The sequence below is a fragment of the Acinonyx jubatus genome, chromosome A1 (genome assembly GCF_027475565.1).
Source record: "Acinonyx jubatus isolate Ajub_Pintada_27869175 chromosome A1, VMU_Ajub_asm_v1.0, whole genome shotgun sequence".
NCBI classification, from domain to species: domain Eukaryota; kingdom Metazoa; phylum Chordata; class Mammalia; order Carnivora; family Felidae; genus Acinonyx; species Acinonyx jubatus.
This window is the reverse complement of record NC_069380.1, coordinates 125,603,998-125,630,782: the sequence shown is the minus strand read 5'-3', so window position 1 is coordinate 125,630,782 and position 26,785 is coordinate 125,603,998. Positions and strand designations below refer to the sequence as shown.

The 26,785-nt window shown below is 38.6% G+C and overlaps 1 protein-coding gene across 13 annotated transcripts in view; it reads left to right on the top strand.

The window, feature by feature from the left end:
* PDE4D (phosphodiesterase 4D) overlaps positions 1-26,785 on the top strand; it is a 713,672-nt gene that overhangs the window by 559,162 nt on the left and 127,725 nt on the right. Inside the window, exon 6 of one of the 13 annotated variants that reach the window (XR_008297094.1) lies at positions 271-371. The exons of 10 other annotated variants lie outside the window; for them this stretch is intronic. Coding sequence is in view for 2 of the 3 variants with exons in the window: in XM_053217441.1 (XP_053073416.1) it covers positions 5,453-5,766 (314 nt within the window). In the remaining variant the exon portion in view is untranslated. 2 more of the 13 variants (XM_053217441.1, XM_053218753.1) reach the window with 2 other exon arrangements.

Genomic DNA, 26,785 nt, shown 5'->3' with positions numbered 1-26,785 from the left:
ACACAAGTGCAAAATAGTCAATTTTTCAAATTGGTGTGGAATTGACATGTCCTTACCTGTTGACGTTATGGTCAGAGGTGGGAAAGAGTTGTTCAAGGGGAGTAGAATTCTAACTTAAATATACTCTTTTCAGCATTTCTATATATTTTATCAAGGTATGTTTTTTACTGAAGAAATAAAGTCATACATGATTATTTTCTGCAGTTTTTCTGTAAAGCCTTATCCAATTACATTATCTAAGTCTCAGTCTTGCTGCTTTGCTCGCGACAGAGTCTGAATAAGAAGAAACTCTCCAAATCCAATTTGGGAATAAAAGAATCAAAACTCTTTCAACAATTTTCACTGGACCGCATTATTTGATTTGGAAGAAAGTGAGTCAGACCGTTTCCATTTCTTGATGAAATAAATAACTATCTCATTTACTCACTTCAAGGAAATGACCGTCTTCAGTGGCTTTGAAAATATTACATTTCTATCCTACACTACTTTTAGGGATTACACCTCAAACCTAGGAAATTTTTTCATAATTGAAAACATTTTAATAAATAATATATCCTCATGCTTCAAAATACAAAATTCAAAGGGTTCCAAAATTTGAAATGGTGTTTCTTTTGTGCTATGTAAACACGTTTTATGCATGTAAAAGTAAGATATGTATTTTCTAGCAACCTTTTAAAAATATAATATAAGAAATGTTTAATATTATTAGGTTAATATTTGGAAGATATCAATAGGGAAAAAAATCTTCCTGTGTTTTTTTTCAGTATTTTTTTAAAATAAGATTGGGATGCCTGGATGGCTCAGTCGGTTAAGTGTCCGACTTTGGCTCAGGTCACAATTTCACAGTTTGTGAATTCGAGCCCCACATCAAGCTCTGTGTTGACAGCTCAGAGCCTGGAGACTGCTTTGGATTCTGTGTGTCCCTCTCTCCCTGCCCCTACCCTGCTCATGCTCTGTCTCTGTCTCTGTCAAAAATAAATAATATTTTTAATTTAAAAATAAGAACAAGATTATATTTTTCCAAAACCTATTAAACTTGTCTTCAGAGACATATCTTAAAAGTTTCTTATCCATTTGTAAATATATTTATATCCATTACAAACAATGCATATTTTACCTGAACATGGGACTATGTAAATGAAATCAGCAGTTTTCAATTAGGATTTGACAATATTAGATATAGGATATCTTGTATGGCAACGAAGCAAGCTTTTACCCCTCTCTGACAGAGTGTTTTGTTGTTGTTGTTGTCGTTGTTGTTGTTGTTGTTCAGTAGCGGTCTTAAATCTCTAGGAAGGACCTGCACGTTCTTTGTAGGAAAATAGAAAATTGCATTTAAAGTTCATTCATTGCGAATCTGCTTTTTCAAAAAACCCACAGGGAAGATAGATGTACATTTTTTTATAACCCAAGCTGGTCAGCAAATCTCACAGGATTATTTTTTTCATCCATTTCTGTCTTTCAGAAGTGAAAAGCAGGTGCCCTCTGCCTCCTGCCTGTACACACAATTCCAGAGAAGTGCTAAGAATGAGAAGAAGCTTGAGAAAATAGGAAGAACATGAGTTTTAGAGTCTATCATACTTTCCTAATTAATTACCTGGTGAATTCAGAAAAATCACTTGACCTCCATGAGTCTCATTTCTATCATCTGTCACACAGAATGGTGATAATACCATAGTTATTACAAAGATTAAATGAGACTCTATGGAGAGCGTGCAACACACAAAAAGCATTCAACAAATACACCTTTGCACTTGAAAATGGTCATTCCGTTAAATTTACCTTTTCTTTTCTTTAAAATTAGAGAAAAACCTCCTCTATGTTTTCTACCATCATATCTTTAATGGGTATATATTTTCTACTGTAATATCTTTAAATGGGTATATATTCTCTAAAAAAACACATTACTTTAACATTTTTTTAAAAGAGTAATAGCATGTATAAAATAACAACACAGTTGCTTCTGGGTAATCATTTTTAAATTGTTGAAGAGAAAGGATCTCTAAAAGAGAGATCCAAAGACATGTGTTAAACATGTAAACCATTTAAGTCATAACCCTAGGTTACTCAACTAGGATGATATTTTGTTTGGATGTGACTTGTGTGTCACTTTTTAGGAAATTTATATTAAATCTTCATTTTTCAGGTGGCTCGGCTGGTTTGGCATCCAACTTTTTATAATTTTTTTTAATGTTTGTTTATTTTTGAGAGAGAGAGACAGCTGCGAGTGGGGAAGGGGCAGAGGGAAAGGGACGCACAGAATCGGAAGCAGGCTCTAGGCTCTAGGCTCTGAGTTGTCAGTACAGAGCCTGATGCAGTGCTCCAACTCACCAATGGTGAGATCATGACCTGAGCTGACCCACGTGTGCACACTCTCTCTCTGCACACTCCATAACCTCTCCCACGTGTGCACACTCTCTCTCTGGCTCTCTCAAAATGAATAAACTTTTTTTAATCTGCATTTTTCTTACTTGCCCACTTTATTTGCAAGCTATTGCAGGATAGACTTCATTAAATGCAAATTTTATCAAACTCCCTGGTACCTAAATGTAAAGTGCTCAACAAATGCTTGTCTAAGACATACAAAGCCCTGTTGTATACAGTCAATTAACTATAATTTTAACAGCTGAAATATTGTGAAGATCAATATTCAAAACACTGCTTATCTTTTTTTTTCTCATTAACAGTCTAATGAATAGCATTCATTGAGTGTTTTTTCTTTGCTTTTTGAGGACACTCCTACACCCTTTTTTCACTCTGTCCCCTTTTGTCTTCTCTGAATATACCATTTACAGCCTTCTAGTTCATCTGGAAAAGTAACATGGTGTGAAATAATAGGCTGTTAGTGCTGGAAAGGATCTCACTGATCATCAGCACAGGGTCCATTTTAGAGAGAAGACTTGTCTCAGTACTCAGTGGTCACAGCTGGTCAATGGCCAGAACTCACATCTCGTGACTCACAGCGCGCTTGGTTTTCTTAACAAGACAAAGAACAAAGGAAATACTTTTTTTCTCTTTACCAATAATAGAAAATTAGACTAATAAAGTCATAAAAGATGTTTCCCTTTTATAAACCATAGAGAAATTCCTGATGGTTCCTTTATTTGGATCTGTGATTTTTAAAACATGTGGTAATATCCATAATTGGATTAAAGTGAAAACATGTGATCATGAAGGAGTTGAAGTACCTTTGCCCTGTTCTGCGTTGCTAGCCAGCTTCAGGAAAAAGGTACACATGGTGACAAGTAGTAAACCAACATCAACCCTGAGGAATTTTTTTTTAATGTTTATTTATTTGAGAGAGAGAGTGGGAGAGAGAGGGAGGGATGGGCAGGGAGGGGGACAGGATCTAAAGCCAGCTCTGCACTGACAGCAGAGAGCCTGATGCTGGGCTCAAACTCACGAACCGTGAGATCATGATCTGAGCCAAAACCAAAAGGTAGACGCTAAACTGACTGAGCCACCCGGGTGCCCCAAACCTATGGAATTTTTGAGACTATCTTGAGCTTTCCTAAGTGTAAAGGCTGTCAATTATTTATTGGTCCTAAAATCTAAATTGACTGAGGGATCAAATAGTTTTGACAAAATATCATTTGAATAAGATAATTGTAAACAACACTGGAAGTACATGAATTAATTATTGCTTAAGTACTCATTTGCTTAATTAGGTGGAATATTGGAATGTCTTTTGCTTTATCAATTCACAATGATATGCCTAGTGTAAGATACTATAATGTCCAGTAATGCTATACCAATTATAATATTTATTCAGCATTCACTATGTTCCAGGCACATCCAAGATTTTTATGTGCATAGTATCATCTAATCTTTACAATTACACTTGGAGATGGTGTTATCTCCATTTTTCATAGGAAGATGTGTGATTTACTTTGATTAACTCACTCAAGGACATGCACAGTAAATGGGAGAGCTGGATTCCAGACTGGGTTCTGGCTGAGTCAATAACGTCTTAATTTATGCTAAATCAATTTCTGTGCTCATGTTATAAACCTTCTTGATCCTTTAGTTGATTTATTGATGGTGACATTTGATTTTAGTGTTCTTCAAAATGGAATGGTAACTGTAAATCCAGTCAAATTAGGGTTTGTATATAAATAAAAGTGAACATTTGAGGCTTCTAAAAAGGAAAGAAGGGAGGGATGAAAAGATAAAGGAAAATAAAGGAAGGGGTGATAGGTAAAAAAAGAAAGGGAAAGGAACTTAGTGCCTCCCTAGAACCTCTGCTACTATGTTATTTTATGAATGTAAATTTAAGAACACACTTCCAAATCCTACTTTATATTCCCACTTAACCCCAAATAATATTTTACTTAGACATCACTGTTTATCACCATGTTGAACTTCCATTTTAGTGGGAAAAAGTTTCTTTAGGATTCACCAAGAAAACACCTTCAGGGAAGAGTTCTGAAGACATTATAGGTAGGCAAGGATGTGAGGCCTCTCAAGAATAAAATAGGAAACAAAAAAGGAGAGAAAGAAGTTGGAAAAATTTCTTTTTTTTTTAAATTTTTTTAATGTTTATTTTTGAGACAGAGAGAGACAGAGCATGAACGAGGGAGGGTCAGAGAGAGAGGGAGACACAGAATCTGAAGCAGGCTCCAGGCTCTGAGCTATCAGCACACAGCCCGACGCGGGGCTCAAACTCACGGACTGTGAGATCATGACCTGAGCCGAAACCGGTCGCTTAACCGACTGAGCCACCCAGGCACCCCAAAGAAGTTGGAAAAATTTCTAAGAGGACCAGTGGAAAGCTAGATTGAACTCATTTTCCTTTGTTAAATATCAGGGACTCTACAGCCTTATCAATTTCATCATTATTATTTTGTTGGCTCTTATCTCTTTCCTGCAGTTACAATCAAACTCGTATTCATTCATTTATTCATTCATTTTCATGTGTTTCAAGGTTTATGCAGAGACACAAGTGTGGGTCCCAACTGGGAGAATGTATCCCCAACTCTAAAGTGCGTATGTCAAAAAAAGTCAAGGTTGGCCTTAAGAGATGCAAGCTAATTGCATCCCATGGATCAGTGAAAAAAAACAAGGAGGTGATTAAGGAACTGAGGTCAGAAGGAAACCCCTGGAGGTGTAACTAAAAGAACCTCCAGACCTAATAGCCTTTATGCAGTAAGACACCAATTTAGATTCTGGAGAAAATTCCAAGATGACATAGCTCTGACCTTCTAGAACATGCAGAGTGCCCACTGATGTCTAGAGCATTTTCTCATCCACATGTCTAGCAGATTAGTGTGGTTCAGCATGTACTCATTTAAAAAATTTCACTTAGTAGAAGAGGTCTTTCTTTAAGTAAACCTTATTCAGAAAGAAGCTTAACTCTGCATAACACACACAGCAGACCTGCTTTAGATGAAGTCAGGTGTGGTGTAAGGAGCCCCACCCACCTGGTTGCCTCCTTATCTTATTTACTTCCCAGGACAGGACTGTCAGGAACTTCCTCAGAACCATGAAAGCACCAAAAATCAAGATCCTGAAATTGTCATTGTCTTGACTTTGCTAATAACAGACTACAAGTATGTACATGACTTTGAAAAAGTTGCTTTATCTTTCTGGGCCTTATCAGTGAAATATGGGTGTAGCCTAAACTACTTTTTAAAGATGGTTTTAGTTGTGAACTGTTTTCCACAGCTATCACAACATACTGAGGCAAGCATATGCGCTACAGAAAAGGACCTGAAATATTATTCAACTGTGGTATCATATATTCATTGGGATATCTTTATTTTTTAAGTGCAAAGAGATTATTACCTAATTGTAAATCTTCAAGTAACAGCAATTGTAGGAAATGTGTTCTTTAAATGATTTACTAATCATGGTGATTATTAATGATCATTAAAAATTACCAAATGGGTTGCCATTTATCTACATGTTACATTGCATTTTCCTTCCTCCTATGGATCCTCAAACCTTTAGAATTTTCCCTCTGCCATATAAGTATAATATCCATTTAAAGTATGTATACACCATTTATAGTTTATTGTGAAGGATTCTTTCCAGTTTTACGAATGGAACATGTATGTATAGATATAAATTTTACCTTCAAAGGAACAAGGTTTGCCTTCAAAGGAACACTCTAGTGATTTGAATCTAACCAAACTGTTGCAACTTTAAAAGAATGACTATCTCCTTGACCCTAAGATGTAAATCTAGTAAAGGTTTTAACCTTTTATGACAAAATCATGTTAAGGAATATTATTACTCTTGAAGTTAGTTTCTACAACCGTGTGTTTATGCTAAAAATGTTTGCTTACCGTCTCAAAATCTTGACCGTCTGGGGCAAACATTTGTACCTACTGTAAAATATAGATGTCTTGTTACTGTATCTGAGAAAGATCAGATGGAAATTTTTCACTGAAAATGTTTTTTCTGATTCAACCAGAAACAGTCTCTAGACTTGTTTACTAGAGCTTATGATAAAGTAGCCCTTAGTCTAAGAATTTCAACACTCCCTGATTTTTGTTTTACTGCTTTCATTTGTGCCAAATGAATGTATTTTAAGGACCTACTTTTTCAAACCACAGAGGATTAAAATGGTTCTCAGATTTTAAATCCAAGAATTCAATTAACTCCACCAGCCCTGAGTCTGTATCCCAGTCCACTCCCCACCTCCCCATTCCTGAGTTCTTTAACTAGGCCCAATTTGCAGGACATAACTTGACTGAAATTTATAGCTACAGTGAGACATGCAGCTAAAGAAAACTCTTAGGCCAGGCATCATCTCAGACTTCTAAAGCAACAGGATCACTTAACCAAAGTGTAACCCTCTGCAATAATTACACAAGTGCAAGTTACAACTGCTTCACTGGCTCCCAGCATCTCTATCGCCCTTAAGAATGGGTGTCTTCTAGTCATTCATGGAACTGCATCTGCAGAGATTTTCATTATGTTTCTCAGTCCTAGAGATTCATCATTACTTTGCCCTTATGCCCCTTCTCCAGCCCTGCTCCCCTCTAAGATGGGGCAGAGTTCCTGGAATCCATCATCTTCAGATTCGTAATTGGTATTTGACACTTGCATATTTCTAAGCATAATGCAAGTATGACAAAGTCAAGGCCTAAGGAAACCTGGACTTGTCTGTGTGTGCCACTAGATTCTGGTCTTCGTTGCCAAAAAACGAGAAAAATATTTCTCTGTCCTCCTGTCTGTCATCACTGCCTCCACTTGCTCTTCCTGCACATGGATTCAGGTTATTTTTTTTCTAAAATGCAGTTATAATTATATCTTTCTCTACTGACTCCCATTAGAAAGTACTTAGAACCTTCCTGGTGAAGTTTAAACTCTTTACCCTTCACCTAGAAACACTGGCTCGTGGTAAATTGACCAGGGGCTTTGGTATCAGATACACTTGGCCTCGAATTGTGGGTCAGCTCAGGTGTAACCTTTCTCATCTTCTGTTTCCTCATCGGCATAATGGAGTAATGAACAATGTCAGGAGGTTGTGGAAGCCATCATGTGAGATACCAGGTGTAAAAGCCTGGGGCAAAATAAGCGCTCAATAAGTCTGCCTGCCTTGACTTCCACCCTCCCCTCATTGCCTGGTTCCTTCCTCCCACATGCGTACCATTCGATTCTGTGCTCTCCCCAGATTTAACCCGTGGTTGGCAGTTTCCCGATTAAGCCATGCTGTCTCATACCTCTGTAGCTTTTGCATACATTTTTCTGTGGCCCTTCAAGGTCTTCTCCACCCTCATCTCTTACAGAAACGGGAGGGTATCTGCTTTGCCCCTGAAGACAGTTCCTCAATTCCTCCTGAACGTAATCTTCTTTACCTCTTCTATATTGCTGTAAAATCTTTCTCTCATGTCTTCCATCTTACATTGTCATGTTAGTTGGTCTTATATTTTCTAATGTACCGTTACCTCCTGAGCATGGAGTCTGTGTCTTACTCATCTGTGAAACCCCAGGCTCCCACTTATTCCCTGGTAAATATTAAATGATCAAATGAATGGTCCAGAGTACAGAATAAACATGCTTTTGCAAAAGTGGCATAGCTACCGATATGTCAATGCAAAAAAGGAGCACACTCACCCTTAGATGGGCAAAAATGTTGAGGGCAACAGACTTAGTGACTTCTAAGTAATCATGAGGATTCCTTTCTATAGGGAGTCTTAGAAAATGCAACCACGCTCAAATGGCATTAGCTTTCTTTCAGTAAATGGTTACTGTGGGGACACATGTGAGAGGAATACCAACATCATTATGAGAAACACATGCACTGAATAGCTATGCTTCTGATGCCTTTCTCAAATCTGAAACATCACCCACTTTCTGGACAAGATTGTAGTATAACATGTGTGGCCATATTTGGCTTCCTTCTTGCCATGGACACTGAAAACAATGAGGTTCTCCAGGGATTTCTCCTTTAACCTTGTTAGGGTGGTTGTGTACACACAGCCCAACACCTGCCACGAGGGATAATTTCAGTGTTCTACAGTAGTCAGCTATTCCTTCCACAGCATCCTACGTCATATGGAAAGTGTTAGAAGCATATAAATTGCTGATTACATCCAGTAGTTTCTAAGAGTTGGTGTGTTTTGTTCTGAAAGTTTTTCCCTAAAATGCCCCCCATCTTTATCTAACTTACTTTCATAGACACCATTTCAGTTTTTCTAATGAATATTGCTCTATTCCTTCCCGTCATACCATCAGGTTTTTCCTTACCTTTGAAAACCTCTTTGGATTTATTATTCCTAGCTCCACAAGTAACATTTTTCCCTCATACCCAAATTCCATACCTCTCAATGCTTTTACAATAGCTTCTCTTCTCCTGTAAACTCTATACAACCTCCAGAAAACCCCAGTTTTAGAAATCTTAATCCCGAAAGTCACATCTCTAGAGCAAGTGTCGAAATCTTTGCACCAAGGGGCGGTGATGGAACTTCCAGATGGAGAAAACTGCAGAGACCTTTTGGCATCTAGGAAGAGGTATAGGGAAGAAAAATGCAAGCAAGAAAGCGAGTTCCTCACGTCAGTTTCTCCTGTGCATAGGGTTAATGCACAAGTCTCTGTAGTAACGCCAAGACAGGCCAGGGTGACCAGCTGTTCCAGTCCATTCCCAGCTGTTTGCCTGGGACTGAAGAGTTTCCTAGCACATTGGGCACTCTGTGCTCAAACTAGGAAAGTCCTAGGCAAATTGGGGTAAGTTGATGCCCCTGCCTACTCCTTGATGCTATGTCTCTCTCTCTCTCTCTCTCTCTCTCTCTCTCTCTCTCTCTCTCCCCACCCTGAGTCCTAATTCATTTGAAAACATGTATTGATCTTCATTTCTTCTTGATTTTAGCTGTATGCAAATATCTGAAGATCTTAGAACAGCACATACTCAGAGAGAACCCTGCATAGAGTAAACGCTATCACATGAGAGAGCAGATTAGCAAATAGCTGTCACTTGTGTCAACTCCAATTGTTTGTTCATGGCTGTGTTCAGCAAAGTGTTCACAGTTTCGTGCACATCCTTCCAGATAGTATTATAAATACCACTCTGCACCAGACTCTTTTAAATTGAACCACACGTCTTGACGCTCTTTTGTATGTGTTTATATAAATACAATGAGTTATACCTCATTCTTGTTACCCGGTGCATAGTATCCCCTTATATGTAATAATCCATTTAAGTTAATAATACATTTAACTCAGTTGATAGACTTTAAAGGTCATTTCCAGTTTTCTTTTACTATGACAAATAACATTTTGAGTTTCCTTATACCTGAACATTTCTGTATCCTTTTGTAAGTGTATTTGTTAGACAAATTCTTAGCAGTGAAATTGCAACATTTTTGTAGGTATTGCCAAGCTGTCTTCCAAAGACTACATCAAATAACAGTCCCACCATCAGCATAAAAATGTGTTTATTCCCAGGGCACCCAGGTGGCTCTGTCCATTATGCATCCAACTCTTGGTTTCAGCTCAGGTTATGGTCTCATGGTTCATGGGTTCCAGTCCCACATTGGGCTCCACCTTGGCAGTGTGGAGCCTGTTTGGGATTCTCTCTCTCTCTCTCTCTCTCTCTCTGTCTCTCTCTTTCTCTCTCTCTCTCTCTCTCTCTTTCTCTCTCTCTCTCTCTCTTTCTCCCTCCCTCCTTATCTCTCTCTCTCTCTCTCTCTCTCTCTCCTTCTCTCTGACCCTCCCCCTGCTTGTTCACTCTCTTCCTCTCTCAAAATAATAAACTTTAAAAACAAATGTGTGTGTATTCCCATATCCACTGACCCTGGGATTCACAAACATTTTGCCACTTAGTTTAATTATAAATAAAATAGATCACCTTTTCATATGTTTATTGGCCACAGTTTCCTCCTGTAAAAGATTCCTTAAATCAGTTATCCTTGGGGAATCAGTTTGTTTGATGTGTTAATGCTCTGGGTGTATTAAGAAAATGATCCCTTTTATGGCAATTTTTTTCATTTTTTTAACTCTAACTTTGTTTAGGGTGTTTTAACAATTAGGCTTTTAAATTATTTCTGTAGTCAGATTCATCCTTTTCTTATGGTTTATAGATGCTCTCTTTATCCTTACTTTCCTGGCATTTGGTACGGTATCTATCACATAGTAGATCTTCAGTATTTTTTTTAAATGAATGGTTAATGAATGTGTGAATAAATTAATAATATTGTTTGCTTATGTTCCTCCTTATAATACATGGAGATTTGGAAAAAGAATGCCAAACCCTATATTTCAACAGAACCTTACGGTGTGTCATCTTAGGGCCGGGATTTGCTCAACGTGTTAACCGTGTCACCTAGCACGGTGCCTGGCTCACAGAAGATACTAAATGTGTGGAATGAATGAATGGACTATGAGAATAATGAAATAAATACAGCTTACATGGACTCTATCCTCCTCTACTAGTGACCAGCATTCCTAGAAAATGAGCTCAGACCGGAGGCAGTTGTGCGTACAGGCCCCGCATTCAATTTATCTCAATATCTCTAGAGCATCACACTTATTTCTAAGTAAATTACGCAAGAGAAATAAAAAGGGTTACCACCAACCTGGACCAGAGATCACATTTCATTGAATTTATAATGTCTATCACATTGCTACTGTGCTGAAAGGTTAAAACTTTCCTAGAGAAAACAACTCTGACTCCTGCTTGCCAAAGTACTCATAAAACGGCCTGATTGCTAAGAACAGAAAACAAACCAAACCAAAGTAAAATGAACCAAATAGCAGCAGAAAGAAATGTGCCTTAGTATAGTTGGATGGCTACCAGGTCTGCCCTCCACAGACCACCATCCCTCAGAGTAAGAGCGTGCGCTTCAGGATAAGTGTATCTGTGTCAGGGGACATTCGATGAGATGTGGTCCCTTCCATGTGTCAGTTTCCCGGGTCATTTGGGGTCTTAGGAAAATCCTCTTGTTAGTGCACTGAATTGCACATGCATTATGTAATTCATTGCAACCCAATAGCTGAACCCATGGTTTCATAGCTATTAAAATATGCCACAAACCAAACCACCTGTGAGGTGCCAACTCAGCAAATGTGCCTATGCAAAAAGCAGTCATAAAAAATACAGAAAATGAGGATGAAAGAAGCCTGAATAACAACCTAGAGTTCCTATATTCGACGTCATGAGGCATGAGAAGAAAAGTGTTCCATGTAGGTTGAAGAGAGGCGACAGCCGGGGCTGCTGGAATTGAAGATCATTATCACTGTGTGAGAGGGTCACATAATGTGGAATAAATCAGAGTGACTACCGTGGGTCCCTGTTGGAAAAACTGCAATTATGGATAATTATGTGTGAGCACTAGGAGAAATGCCAGACATTAGAATCTATGTTTAATGTGAAAATTGCATTTCTTTCTTTCTTTATCTTTCTTTTTTTTTTTTAGCAGAACCTCAATATATAGCTTTCTCTATAAAATGTGGGCATATTTCTGAAGAAAAGAAAAATGCCAATGTTGCATTTTAGCATCCTGTTACATTTTAGTTAAATAAAAAGGAACATGACTTTTCAAAAAGAAAAATCTCTTTCACTCTCAATCTCTCTGTCTTCTCTCCTGAAAGACAGGATTAAGTGGTTACAAATATGTTATCTTCGGTTGTAATTGAAATTTGACTCTATGGAAGGAAAGGAATGATGAGTTGTCTTCAAAGGCCCCTTGTGCTCCTGATTTGATCAGTTATGCTTTGTTAATAAGGCAGTAATGTGGCCTTAAGAGCTTCCACTATTGACAGAATCCCAGGAATTATATATAGATAAGTAGATTGGTGTCAAATACTGTGAATTTTCTTATTCTTGTACTCCCATTGCCTCATTTTTTCCCTAAATGTCATAGTCTTAGCCCAAACTTCCTGAGATGTAGCCCAAGACCTGCTCCCATTTTACAGGGGATGGGGAATCAGGCAATCCCAAGAAAGCAGGAGAGAGGGCAGGGGTGAAGGTGAAAAGAATAGCAGTAGAGGAGAAGAAAAGTAAAGCCAAGGCCTTGCACTACTAAGCTTGCCACACCTTTACCAGAAACACAACTAGCCGCTAAGTTACAAAAGATATCACCTGTGAGATTGTATAGAACCTCTATGTTTTGGAACATTCCACCCAGGGGAGAAAGGGTGAGCAATTTTTCTGCCCAGAGTCTTTTGTCTCAAATTGGTCAGCTTGCTCTACAGAACTTGACTCTTTTGACTCTCCCAGAAATCCCTGAGGAAGCCAGAAGCTCCCCATCTGACACGTAGCTGGATGGTTCCTGTCACATCAGAGGCTTTTGCCCAGGCCAGGCCCACCAGGGTGGTAAGGCAGAAAAGGTGAGGCAGTAGCAGTGATCACCAACACTTTGTTGGGGCTGCTATGGCCAGGAAGCTAGGAAAGTAGCTTCTGCCCCAGGGGTAGATTGGGTAAAGTGGGCCTGGGAAGGCCCCAAGTACACAGGGGCCCAGTGTACTTACCTACAGTTTACTGACAAAATTAGAATGGATGAGACCCAAGACTTCTTAAATTAAGCTTCCCTGGTGTCCTGATATAGTGTGCTGTAGTTTAGTGCTGTATCACCCGTCATTTGAGTGCTTCATTTGTACAAGGTATTGGGTTAAGTGCCTCAAGTAAATGCTTTTGTGTAATCCTCAGAACTTTCTGGACTCCATTTTATAGATGAGAAAGCAGAGACCTAAAGAGCTAAGTAACTTGCTTGTGTTCAAAGAGCTAGGAAGTGGCAGAGCTAGAATCTGAACTCCGGGCTTTCTACTCTAAAGCCTTTAGCTTTATGTTATAGAGTCAGCATCCACTTTACTCTTCCTACTAGAAAAGTATGAGTTCTAGCTCTGAGTAGCGGTGAGGAAGGGAGCTGTCTTCTGCTTCATTCTTACAACAAAATCTCTACCTCACGTGGCCGGATTTTCATAGGTGTGTGTGTGTGTGTGTGTGTGTGTGTGTGTGAGAGAGAGAGAGAGAGAGAGAGAGAGAGGGAGAGAGAGACAGAAAGACAGAAAAACAGAGAGACAGAGAGACAGACAAGTGTGGATTCTTGTGGTGAATTTTCCAATTATCCAAATAATAAGAGAATGGAAAAGCGTTGGGTGAAATGATGCCAATGTCTTCTTTGACATACACTGATCCTAGTACTAATTTTCACCAAAGGAATAAAGATATTCCTGCTGCAATAGGAAGATCTCTCTTCCCTGGAACAATCTTGGCTTGCTACCCTTGTCAAATTAGGCTGAACAAGTTGAACAACATGATCATTTCTACAGCTCAGGGGGTTTGGCTGACAAGGACATTTCTAATATATTATCTTCAAATCAGGTTAATAATATTCCAAAGCAGAGCTAAAAATGAATGCCACTTCCCTCAATCAAGTGAAAATGTTAATCATGTCAATATGCCGTAAATGCCAAAAAGTCCCAAGCCTGTATATGTAACAGGAATACCAATAGGAACTTTCCTTAAAGGGAGGAGGAAGGTGGTGTTACTTTCATCTGCTCCTTGATAGTATGCTTCTCTATATTAACAATTTCAAAAAAACTATACCGGAAAATGTACTATAATGGAATATAAAATTTAAAATGTTATTATTCCATCAAATAACATCCTCTGAATAGTTTTGCTATTGAGTGTTGTCAATTTCAACTTACATGTGTATTGAATCATGGAAGTCATTTGGACCAGTGCTTCCCAAATGGCACACATAGATAATTATATTTCTAGTGACTGCTAGAGTAAATGTGACTTGTGTTTATTCTCCCACTCATTTGCTCCAAGAGCTGAGGAAAATCACTGTCTGGCTCAACTGTGATCCCTACCCCTTATCAAATCTTTAGGAAGTTTAATGAATTCAAAGAAAACTCGCTTTACTTTTACCTTTAAAATTTATACCTTTAGTTATTCCAGTCACCTGCAGGTGAATGTATCAGACCCATTATTATAATGTATATAATTAGAATTTTAAAATCTTAACCTATTTCTCTTAAAGCAAAATAAACCATGTCAAAGATTTGGGAGCCTAAAGTGGCTGTAAGTGGGGACAAGAACTATACGGTATCGATTGTTGAAAATAATAAAGTTCGGAGAAAGTATAGTCATGGGGAGTATCACAAAAGGCAAAGTATGAGGATGGAGAAGTAAATGTAGGAAGGGTTGCAAGTTGGAGCCACACATGATTAGAAACTAAGATGTGCATCACAAAAATCCTCAAGTCTGTTCCGATGGGAAAAATTCTGCTCAGTCGATGATTCCCAGACTTTGGAATTTCAAAATTAAAAAAAAAAAAATTGAGAGGCCCAACATAGGATTACCAACTCATCAACTCTTATTAACTTTTGCCAAATAAAGCTATTTTCAACAGAACGACTGCCATTTACTAGAGTCATGATTTCATATTGGGATATTTATGTCTTGCATTCCACATACATTTAATATCACAAAATAGGAAAAAAAGGGCAGTCATCCCCAAAAGGGAGCCATTGAAACTTTTCATTAATTTGTGTGTGTGTATGTATAACTGTGTTACATTGGCCTTATCATTATTACTGTTGTAATTTCACTTTATTTTGGAATACCATATGCCCTTGGCGTTTGGGAATAACCGTGATAAAGTCACATATGAGGATATAGAATTATTTCATATCCTTTCAGTAATAACTTTTATCAAGAATCATATCAACTATTGAACATAACATGGCAAACTGACTTTATATAACAATGTTTTTTAACCAACTACTTGTGTAGCAGGCACTATAATAGAAGCCAGGGATATATAGATGAACTATGTGGTCACAGTTCCTACTTTACAGTCTAGTAGGGCAAAGAAAAATTAAAAATATATGATTGAAATGCCTTAAATACCATGAAGGGAAAATGCAAGTTGTTGTGGGAGCGTATAATCAAATCGGCATGAAGCTAATTCTGAAGGAACGCCTCTGTGCCTTTTGTATACCTAATACACCTTTTGCATATTTTTAAAACTTTTTTGAATGTTTCTTTATTTTTGATAGAGAGAGAGCGACAGTGCATGAGTGGGGGAGGGACAGAGAGAGAGGGAGACACAGGATCTGAAGCAGGTTCCAGGCTCTGAGCTGTCAGCACAGAGCCTGACGCCAGGCTTGAGCCATGACCTGAGCTAAAGTCGGGATGCTTGACCAAATGAGCCACCTAGGTGCCCCACCTTTTGCATATTTTTAAAAGACACCATCTCTAGTCAGGTAAGTTACAGAAGGGCAGTCCTTTAGGCTAGGTGAGTTAGAAAGTGGTGATCTTTCCTCACGTTTACACTGGCCTGACCACTGGGCCCCTGGCTAAGTGAATGGAGCATTGTTGAAGAAGGGCTTTAAGGAAGGGGAAGCACACTATCAAATTTGCATTTTAACTTTACTTACTAGTTTGGAGAAGTTAGATGTGACTAAACCCTTTCTTTCTATTTGCTTGAGTTGCAGCAGAAAGGGACATCAAATGTTAAAAGTTGACCAGCCTGTTAATGGGGTGTAAAACTTTTTTCAGTGGGTGAGACATGAAGATTCACTAGAAAGGAGAGCTTTTTTTCTGCACTGCCCCAGGCAGAATTGATTGGTTTCAGGGCCAAAACACAGAGATGAACACCCTTTCCTAAATCTACATACTTCTTTTTCTTGGTTCCTATTATGAAATTTGGGTGAGCCACCTTAAACAGACATGGCTGTGATTTGTTTCTGAGTCAAATGCTAGTTTTATTTTATATTAAATTATTGATTTCTGCAAAGGGGACAGCATTTATATTTTGATAAATTTTGTTATTAATGAAATGATCTCAATTTTGTAGTGAAATGTGAAAATGTGTATTATGGGATGCTATGGTTTATCTCCCTAATGGAGAGCTAGGCTTTCCAAAACCCTTGTGACCTTAATGTGGGTCTCCCTTTAAGTTTAAGGAATTAATTTGTCTTCTTATCTCAGTGTACACAAAGCGACTTATGGCCTAGTGGACTATTGGCAGTTTGTCTCAGGGAGAGCAGAACCAGAAACTGAATCAGCCCAGAATGGTTTACCTTTAAAGTAGCTCTCACAGACCAGTTTCAAAATAATCCTTGAAGATTTTTTAAGAGGACAATTAGGTTTTGTAGCTACTTGACATCTAATTGCAATCAAACACCAAATGCAAAATGCATTCCACTAACATTTTATAGAAATTTATCATGCAGGTCTATGCTGATGTATTTGGTTCAGATAACTCAATTTTCACTAGAAAAAAATCTTTGAAGAAATATTGCTCTTCCAATTGTGGTGGCACTCCTCAGGACTAACTCTGCTTACAAGGAGAAAAATACTACCTGTCCTTTGTTTGTTCTACTTTATTAGTCCTTACTGATTTTATGATTCTCCCCACCTGTTATTTTTTTATCATCAATGTCAGCATTATCCTTTCTTGAGTTTCTCCTATGTGCCAGGTAGTCTAACAGGAGCTTAGTAAACATCTTCTCTAACCCTTTCTTTTTTTTTTTTTTAATTTTTTTAAATGTTTATTTACTTTCGAGAGAAAGAGAGGCAGAGCACAAGCAGTGGGAAGGCAGAGAGAGAGGGAGACACAAAATCCAAAACAGACTCCAGGCTCTGAACTGTCAGCACAGAGCCCGACATGGAGCCCAAACTCAGGAACCATGAGATCATAACCTGAGTGTAAGTCGGACGCTAAACTGACTGAGCCACCCAGGGGCCTCTCTAACTCTTTCAATAATCCTATAAGTTAGGGATCATTATTCCTATGTTACAGATGAGGAAACAGGGGCTCAGAAAGTTTAAGAAATACCCTATAATTATATAGTAGCAAGCCAGGTTTCCAGCCCTAAACCCAGCATCTCTCAACTTGGTCTCATCTCTTCTCCATTCCGGACCAGAGGGTGATGATGCATCTGCCCAAAAGAGAGTGTCTAAAAGTGACTTATCAAAGCAGTTATAGTCTTGTAAGGAGACTGATATGAGGGGGAGGGAAGAAGGTAACTATAAATATCAAGTGTACAGGGTAGCAAACATTAAGCCAATGGCTTGAATTAGAAAGTGAATAAATTATATGAGTATTCCCATGCTACAATCAGGCTGCTGCAAGGTAAGTAGTAAATGAGGCAGGATGATGGCCAGATGCAGGGGGCTCAGGTATGTGGAATGTCCAGGTAAATCTCCAATGTCTCTACTCAGGCTCCATCATTACTTTTTTAAAAAGCCACCTGAATTCCATGCCATTCCATGGAATTCCATTCCATAGTACTGCAATGTATATTATTTTGTCCCATTCCATTTAATAATGTTTTCACTAGTTGTAGAACTTCCTGAAAAGAAGAAGAAATTTGTAATGACTCTCTTAATCTAAAAACTCCTAAAAATTCATTTCAATCAAGAAATCCAGAATTACTATTCATATTTGTATGACAAATAAAAACTTCTAGGCAAAAGTTTGGGCTGTAAATAATCAGCAGCAGAAGTGAAAAGAACATACATAAAGAGCGAGATGGCTTGAGTTTTTCAGTCATGCCATTTCTTTTTTGCATGACCTTGAGTACATCATGAAACTACCTCTGGGCCTCAGTTTCCTCATGTGAAGGTGGAAGGGTTAAACTAGGTGTAAGCCTATGTTCCTTAATGTTATGATTCCAACTAGTTCTAGATGGAATTAATGATTATACATGTCATACATTGTTAAATGGCTTCTCTCTAGATGAGTTGCTTCTAAAAAGTTTATTAAGGGTGGCTCAGCAATCTTTAAGAGGAACCATCGTCATGTGGTTGGTAGATACCAAGGTCATTTTGATTTGTCTATAGGAAAAATTGGGCCAAAGAAACCTACCTAGATATGTACCATTTTCTCCTCATGTTAAATGTCCTTGACTTTAGATTTGAACTATAGACGTATCTGAAATGGTTTAGGCCAGATTTGGACCATAATAAACTCTACTGCAAAAGGAAGTTTTGTCATCATCATAACAGTTGCTCTCCAACTGCTGGGTGGAAAGCTAATGGTGGATTTTAGCATCAAGTGACTATCTTATAATTCTAGCCTTTGAGATCAGACCTCTTAAAAACTCATGAGTGTTTAGAGGAAAATGTTAAATTCTCAATGATATTGTTTTTGTATTCAGCTATTATTGTCATTACTCTTATTATTTAGCTATAATTATCTCCCTGCTTCTCCCAACCTGTATTTATTACCAAAAAAAAAAAAAAAAAGAGGAGAGAGGTGTTTGCTGCAATCTGGAAGTGAAAATGGGCTTGATGTTTGGACCTGAGCTCCAGTTCTGACCCAGAAAGTAAGCCAGCAAGCCAGGAGTACTTAAATGAGTGGATCTGGCCCACTGTATAGAGGGGAACCACCTCAAATGCTTTAGCAAAACCGAAAGAATAATCAGGTCAAGCAGTTTTGCCTTGGTGGTGGGGAAACACACACACACACACACACACACACACACACACACACACACACACACACGTCTCTGAAAGCTCCAGACACAGCGGTAGCCCTGTGCTCCGCTTAGTCTTCTCTTCTCCTTCAGGGAGTCTGAGCAGAAGAGAACACTAAGGAATAAAGCTTTAACTGCCAAGCTGTCATACAGAAGAAGGGTGTCTGGCTGAGAGCAGAGCTTGCTTGCTAGGATCGGAGCGTAAGTCCTTTTCATTTGAGAAATCCAGTCCACGTTTTACTGAGAGCCCAGACAGCCTGAATAAGAGGAGCCTCTGAGGGCTGGTTTCTGATGTCGCACTAGGCATGATAAGAATGCCATTGACGTCAGCAGAGTCATCATCAGGGAGAATGGCACCCCAGCTCTTGAAACCACACCAAGCAATTGCAGTGCTGTTGAAAATTAAAAGCCGGTGCTCGGAGGGAGGAGGAAGAGGGGAGGAGGGGAAAGAAGCAAAGCCCAAAGCCGAGCAGCAGTGGCTCCAGCTGAACTGTTCTTTCTTTTATGCATTTCCTGTATTTTACAAAGACAGGCACACGGTGCTCCTTTGCACACACACTCACTTGCTCACACCCAACCTCAGTAACATCTTAGCCTGAATTGGCCAGTGGAAAGGAGGGGAGAGAGAAAGAATTTAATTTTCTTAACGTTTCTGAACTCAGATAAAACAAAACTGTGCCACCCAGATGCTGGACAGAGGCCCTGAGCCACAGGAGAAAATAAACCCCTGTGAATGCAATCTTTGAGCTAAAACTGATATGCTTGAAATGCGTGTTGATGAATAGATTACAAAGGAGGAATTAAACACTTCAAAAGAGCTACTACAAAGCAACAAACCCTCTCCCCCCACCCACCCCAAAACAGTACTGTGGACTCTTGAGTGTTTGTGTGTCTGCTTGAGAAGATGACAAAGTTGTGGGTTTGGGAAGGGAACGCTGCAGGCGTGTTGTGATTTCAGCTTTCAGAGGCAGCTCCAAGAACATCACCTCCAGCTGTGATTCAAAGGTTACCTAGACTGGAAAATGTCTTGGAGGTTAGGAAGTCTTTGAAAACAATTCTTTAATGTAAATTGCCCCCACTTTCAAATTCCACAATTAATCCTTTCATTGCCTTGCCCACTCCCAATTGTTCCCCAGCTCGACCCTGGCTCCAGCCCCTCCTCCAACAGCAATATTGAAACTACATAGAATAGACTTGATGATATCACCACCTACATGACCTGCTTGATTTTACGACATTGATTGGCAGCTTCCCAAGTCTATAAAATCTTTTGCTGATCTGATTTTAATATCCATATCCTTCAGCTATACCAGAAAGACTGGTTTCTGAGCCATGGAAATGTTAGGAGGGAAACAAAAGAACATATGCACGTAGAGCAGAATCTGGCAGAAAACATGGATTTAATAAGCTGCATTATTCGAAATTCCTACTTTAAATGGACGGTACTGGAGGAGGAGCTGTGTGAGAGAGAAGCTATGTAATGTAACGGTTCTTCGATTTCCAAGACCTGTTTCATTTTGAAAATGAAGAAGCATAAAGCAGCAATCCTTTCAAATACACAATGAATCTTTAGGGTAGAACCCACCCCTCCCTCAACTTTGTCCTTAAAAATAAAGATTACATTAAAATGGACTTCTTCCATCTAATGGGACAGAGTGAATAAAAGAAGAAGGTCTTTAGCAAAGCATGTTTACTATGTACGCTTAACCTGTCTTGCTCAGTCTAATATTGTAAAGAGGGCTAATTATCCACGCAGGGATCCACTCGTCCTCTTGAAAGACACAAATGAATCTGTAACTTGGTTCATATTGGCCATGTTTTTGTTTTGTTTTGATTTTAGTTTTGTATGAGGCTTATAAATGGAATCTTTCTCCTTCCCTTCTTCCCTCTCTTCCTTCCTTTCTACCTTATCTTCTTTTTTAAAATAATACGTGTCTTTATTGCCAAAAAAAAGAAAAAAAAAGGATTCTGCAGCTGCAGAACCAAGATCTTATAGGAAGGGTTCTCGATCAGCTCTCAGAGGATCAGAGCCCTCCTTCCACCTGCTCAGTCCTGAGTGTGAGATGGTACACTGGGTGGAGGAGGTGAGTCTTCTCACAAGGCTTTTGTCCTCAAAAAGGTTAAAAAGCAATTGACTTTGATGTTAATCCTATTAACACAATACAGACCTGCTATTACCATTCTCTCTACCTTTACTGCTGTGTTGCCTTGGTTACAAGTATTCGGACCTGTTACTCCATATTGCTCCTGTGTCTGTCCCTGTGTCTGTCATCTCTCCATCTGTCCCACCTCTCTCCTTTGGTTCTGCATTATTCTCAGTCGAGGTCATTTCCTCCCCTGAAAAATAATGAAAACCCTCTCCCTTCTTCCTACCCACGGTTTCCTCTCGTCTCTCACTATTCCTTTCTCACACCAGGAACACTCCCAGGCCACAGGTAATGATGGATCAGCCCCTGTGGATGTTTGGGTGCCCTTTGCACCAGACACACCAGCAGGAAGCCCAGTAGCCCCCAGAGTTTGGGTGTGTTTTGGAGATGTCAGGCTCAGTTTCAGGGAACACTAATTTGCAACAGGAAGTGCTAGTGAACCCTATGAGGGATGGGAATTAGCAAATAGGGTTGGCAGTCAACTGACAGAGGAAGCTTAAGGAAGGGGATCATTTAGAAAAGGAAAAAGAATTTAATCCGTTTCAGGTGTGTTAATTTCCTTTATGGGCAGAATTACTACGGATTTGGGGTATGTTTTATTCTTTCTTTTCCCTAAGGTCCGGCCTGATTTCATAGGGAGGAGGCAGGGATAAATGCAGTGAATTTGATTATGGACACCAGTCTAACCCGAGCTTAATGAGCCATGGAAACAAAATAGTCCAATCTCCTCTAACTGCTGAAATCCAAAACTAGAAGTATTGGGAGCCCTGTGGCTTTGGTTACACATAGTCGTAGTACAGGTCTTACCTCAGCATTTGAACCATTCAGTGAGAGATCTAAGATGTCTTAGTTCTTTGAGTAGCACATATAACTCTTTTAGAATTAATTTAGAAAAAAAAATTACCAGGAATTACAATATGTAAAAAACTGTATACACAAATTAGAATTTTCAAATATTAATATTTGTTATGACTACTTCAGGGTTTTTTTAAAAGAAGAAATAAAACTATAGAGATGAATTTTGAGGACCCCATGTCCCCACTACCACCATTAAGCCCATTTCCCTGCCTCCTTCTCCAGAACAGTCTCTACTGTAAATTTAGGAAATAATCATCCTGTCCACATTTTCATCTTTTTTCTGCATAAATTTATTGATAATTGAATATATTATGATTTTGAAAACTCATTAATATTTTTAGCTTACAATTTTTAATCCAACATGTATGTTTGATTTTTTTTTCCTCTTTTCTGTTTTACCTTATAGATCCCATTAATTTTAATTGGTTGCAATAGAATAGTAGTGGTAAAGTAACTGATTTAGGGAGGTTAATAGAACAACCACTTTAAGAAGAACTCTCAGAGAGGTAGGTTAGTTAGTTACAGAGTTATTAGAGCAAAATTTAGGGAAGTAGAAGTGAAAGAAGCTTAGAGTCAGGCTGAGCTATGATAAATGAGAAGAGAGAAATAAGAAAGTATGGTTTACATAAGTGAAAATCAAACTTGCTGAGAACCAGGTTAGAATGAGCTGGTTTGCAGCAGGCCTCTCTGTGAGACCTTGAGCAAACCACTGCCCACAACAGCCTCTCTCTTACTCCTCAGTGGTTCTCTCTTGTAAAATAAAATCCCAGAGTAGGAGAGGCCAAATGCAAGGAATACAACTTATCACTCAGTCTCCCTCAGTTCATAACTAGGGAAGTGAAGATTAAAATGGTGTTATAATATACAGATACCACTCAGGGCAGAATATGAAACTGGGCTTGGAGTAGGAAAAATTGTTCCTCTATGAGTACATTTTCCAACAATTGAAACTTTTCAGCAGTTTCTGAGGCAATTCATTGAATTGACTGCTGTGTAAATACTATGATTGGTATAAAGACAAGATCTGTCCATTAAACAATACTGACTTTTGGGGCACCTGGGTGGCTCAGTTGGTTAAATGTCCAACTTCAGCTCAGGTCATGATCTTCTGGTTCATGAGTTCGAGCATTGTATCGGGCTCTGTACTGATGGCTCAGAACCTGGAACCTGTTTGAGATTCTGTCTCTCTCTCTCTCTCTCTCTCTCTCTCTCTCTCTCTCTGCCCTTACCCACTCATGCTCTGTCTCTGTCTCTGTCTCTCTATCTCTCTTTCAAAAATAAATACACATAAAAATTTTTTAATAAATAAATAATACTACCTTTTTACATAGCCCAAATGAGAAAGCTGCTACTCAGGGAATTTAAACAACATGTACAGGGTTGTAGTTTGTAAGTAGTAGCTCCAAGATGTGGACCCAAGGCCATCTGGTTTTCACAATATGTTTTTAACCACAGTGCTGCACTATGTTGCCTCAGTACAGTTTCCTTCTAAAACAGTTACTGACCTGTCTCTGCCATTTAGGCTTCTACATCCACAAGTTTTCAGATTTACAGTGGCTCACCTCTTTCCTATCTGTAAGTATTAGGGGACGGGATGTCTGGAATGGAGTAGAATTGAGGGTAAAACATTTGGCTTGATGCTTCTAGTAAGAACTACAATGTCAAGAGCAAGAAGCTTGGCCGTTCATATTTTTAATGAACTAGAAAGGTCGTAAGCTTTGGAATCAAATGTTCTGATGGCAAAACAACAGTTGGGAACAAAGAATTGGAGGTGTTCAGCAAAATTAAGAAGTAAGAAGATTTGTAAACAGCAGACGATGAAAGGGAAAAAAGATTACCTGGAAAGAGTTTTGTTTTGTTGTTTGTTTGTTTTTTTTTTTTTTAATCAACCCCATTACCTGAATTGGCAAAGAAAGTAAATCTCAAAGAAGAGTTTGCTGAAGAAACTTAAACAAAGATACCATGGAGACATTTTTAGAATCAGCTGTGCTATTGCTTATGGTGAAGACAGAATGCACGCCCTGGGATTTAGATGAAGCCCTAAGACATAGAGGGTAAATAAACACACAGATCTGAAAATTCTTCGTATTAATTGATCTTTAGAAATTTGGTGTGTCAGAATATTATCAGTACAACAACACCTTAGCCACTGGACCAAAGGCAACATCTACAGGCTTTTGGAAATGAGAATCTGGAAAATTGGCCATGTCTAAAAAACAAAACACAACACCCCCAAACAAAATGAAGAATGTCATTTTTAAAACCCTAAGATTGGAGGCTGACTCTGATTTTGAAAGGCTCTCTGACCTCAGTATAGTTTCCTCAGTTCCTACATAATTCCTACACAATTCCTCAGAGTGATTCCTTGTGTAGATGAGTTTTTTCAAAGCCTGTTTTTAAATGAAAGCTTCCTGCCTCCTACACCTTGAAACTGATGGTGGTCTTGGAGGGAGAAACTGTTTAATGGGTCAGGGATATTATTGGAATGATGTAAATATTTGGAACAAGACTGAGGTGGTAGTTGCATAATATGGTGAATGTGCTAAATGCCACTGAATTATTCACTTTAAAAATTTAATTTTCTATTATGTGACTGTCACCTCAGTAAATAACTTTTAGATGAAAATAAAGAATGGTGGGGGGCACCTAGGTGGCTCAGTCGGTTAAGCGTATGACTTCAGCTCAGGTCATGATCTCACGGTTCGTGAGTGCAAGTGCCACATTGGGCTCTTTGCCGACAGCTCAGAGCCTGGAGTCTGCTTGGGATTCTGTGTACCCCCCTCTTTGCCCCTCCCCTGCTTGCACATGCTCTCTCTCTCTCAAAAATAAATAAACATTAAAAAAAGAAAGAAAGAATGGAGCACGAAGGACCTCAGAGTATAGCTTTATGAATTTTAAAAGATAGGGCCTTGGCTAACTGTAAGCCTGTGATGTTCTTTAGAGTTTACACTATGCCTTGTTGATATTGGATTTCGAAGTACTCAAAGTGCTTGGCACATAAATGGGATTCATATGTGCTTGATCAATGGATGAATGGGTGATTCTGCCCAGGTCACAGTCAGTGAAGAAGATTTCATGCAGCAACCCCGTATGTTGTGGGATATAGTAAAGGAAAGTCAAACATAACCATGAACAAAATGAAAGTTACCTTCAAGGTTTTGTTGTGTTGTTGTTTGTTTGTTTGTTTTGTTTTGTTTAATGCATTGGTGTAGGAATAATTAATATTTTTGGATTTTAGAGTGTTGCTGGTTTTATTTCATTTTGCACTTTTCCCCATCAACCTCTGTGGAATTGTAGATTACAAGTAGGCTTTTCTTTTGTTCTGCATTTCTATCTCAGGCCCTTCATATCTATTTCTCTGAATGTGAACAGTAGTGGAATTGAAATGAATCACAGGATGTTTTCACCTTATCCCTTGTGGAGCATGACTGAATGGCTCATGCTAAAACATACAGCAGAGCTCAGTGATTGAAAAATAGTATTACTGGATAGAAAGTCACTATATTCTAAGGTTTCTTATTATAGTCTCTGTTATTTTCTTTGTCATATAAGCACCTTTGAAAAAGCACAAGTTAGAAATGAGATGGAAAACATAATAACAATCTGGTGTTCTATAAACAGTAAAGAAAGTCAGACTTCATAAAATTAATCTACATCCTCTGCTCTGGTGTTAGAAACATTTTGTCTGGACTGTCTAAAGAATTATTTCAATTCCTCAAATAATGTTACTTCAATAGATAGAGCCTGTATGTTGGTAACCCACATATTCTATAAGCAAAGCATAACTTTCCTCTATTCTCTTTTTTTTTTTCATGTTTATTTATCTATTTTGAGAGAGACAGAGAGCATGAGCAGGGGAGGTTCAGAGAGAGAGGGATGGAGAGAATCCCAATTAGGCTCCTCACTATCAGCGCAATTGGACATTGGGCTTGATCCCATGAACCATGAGATCATGACTTGAGCTGAAATCAAGAGACAGATGCCTAACCAACTGAACCACCCAAGTGCCCCATTCTTTTGATATTTAATATTAATTAGCGTTTTTCTAAAAGCATTTATTTTTGTTTTGTTTGCTCATTGTTAGAAGGATCCTTGGATCTTTAAACCAAAAAATAAGAATTTGACCATTAAGGAAGAAACTCACTTGTATGAATATGATATCAGCCATCTTCCTTAAAGGAGGAGGTAGGCAGTAAATTTGAATTAAGAGTTTTAGAATTTTACTACCTTTTGGCTCTCAAAAATATTTTTTCTTTCATCCTTCCCACCCCAATTTATATAATTCTTTCATGCTTTCCTTTACCCTCCTTTGTTTCTTTCACTGCCCCAAGTCCTGTGGCATAATTTTCATTTGTAAGGTATGAAGCATAGAATAATAGAACAACTGTGAAGATTTCCCAAGGTCAAGAAGATTTCACTTGAATTGTGGTGTGTCTGCTGTTGGTGCTGATAAAGGGAAGAAAGACAACAAATGCATACAAGAAAAACATCTAAATTGGAAGAACAGACCATTGTTCTGAAGAACAAGGAGAATTAGGTCAGGTACACTGGATGGTGCCTAGGAAGAAAGCAATACTGAAAATCTTCATAAGACTGTGAATAAATTCTTTCCTCTTTGAAATTTGTTCCCTGGTGGTTGCTTTGTAGCAGTCACTGAGATCTATTCCTTACAGTAGTCAGTGCTATGAACAAGAGCCAGAGTAGACCTACCACATACATATGGCTTTATTTATTTATCTAAGTTGCTGTATTCACTATCAACAAATATTGATTGGAGCACCTTCTACATGCCAGGCATGTCAGACCTGGGATACATAGGTGGAAAATATGGGGTTTAACATTTAAGCAGCTTACTGTAGAGTGTATTTAAATAGATACAGGGGATCAATCTGCCCACA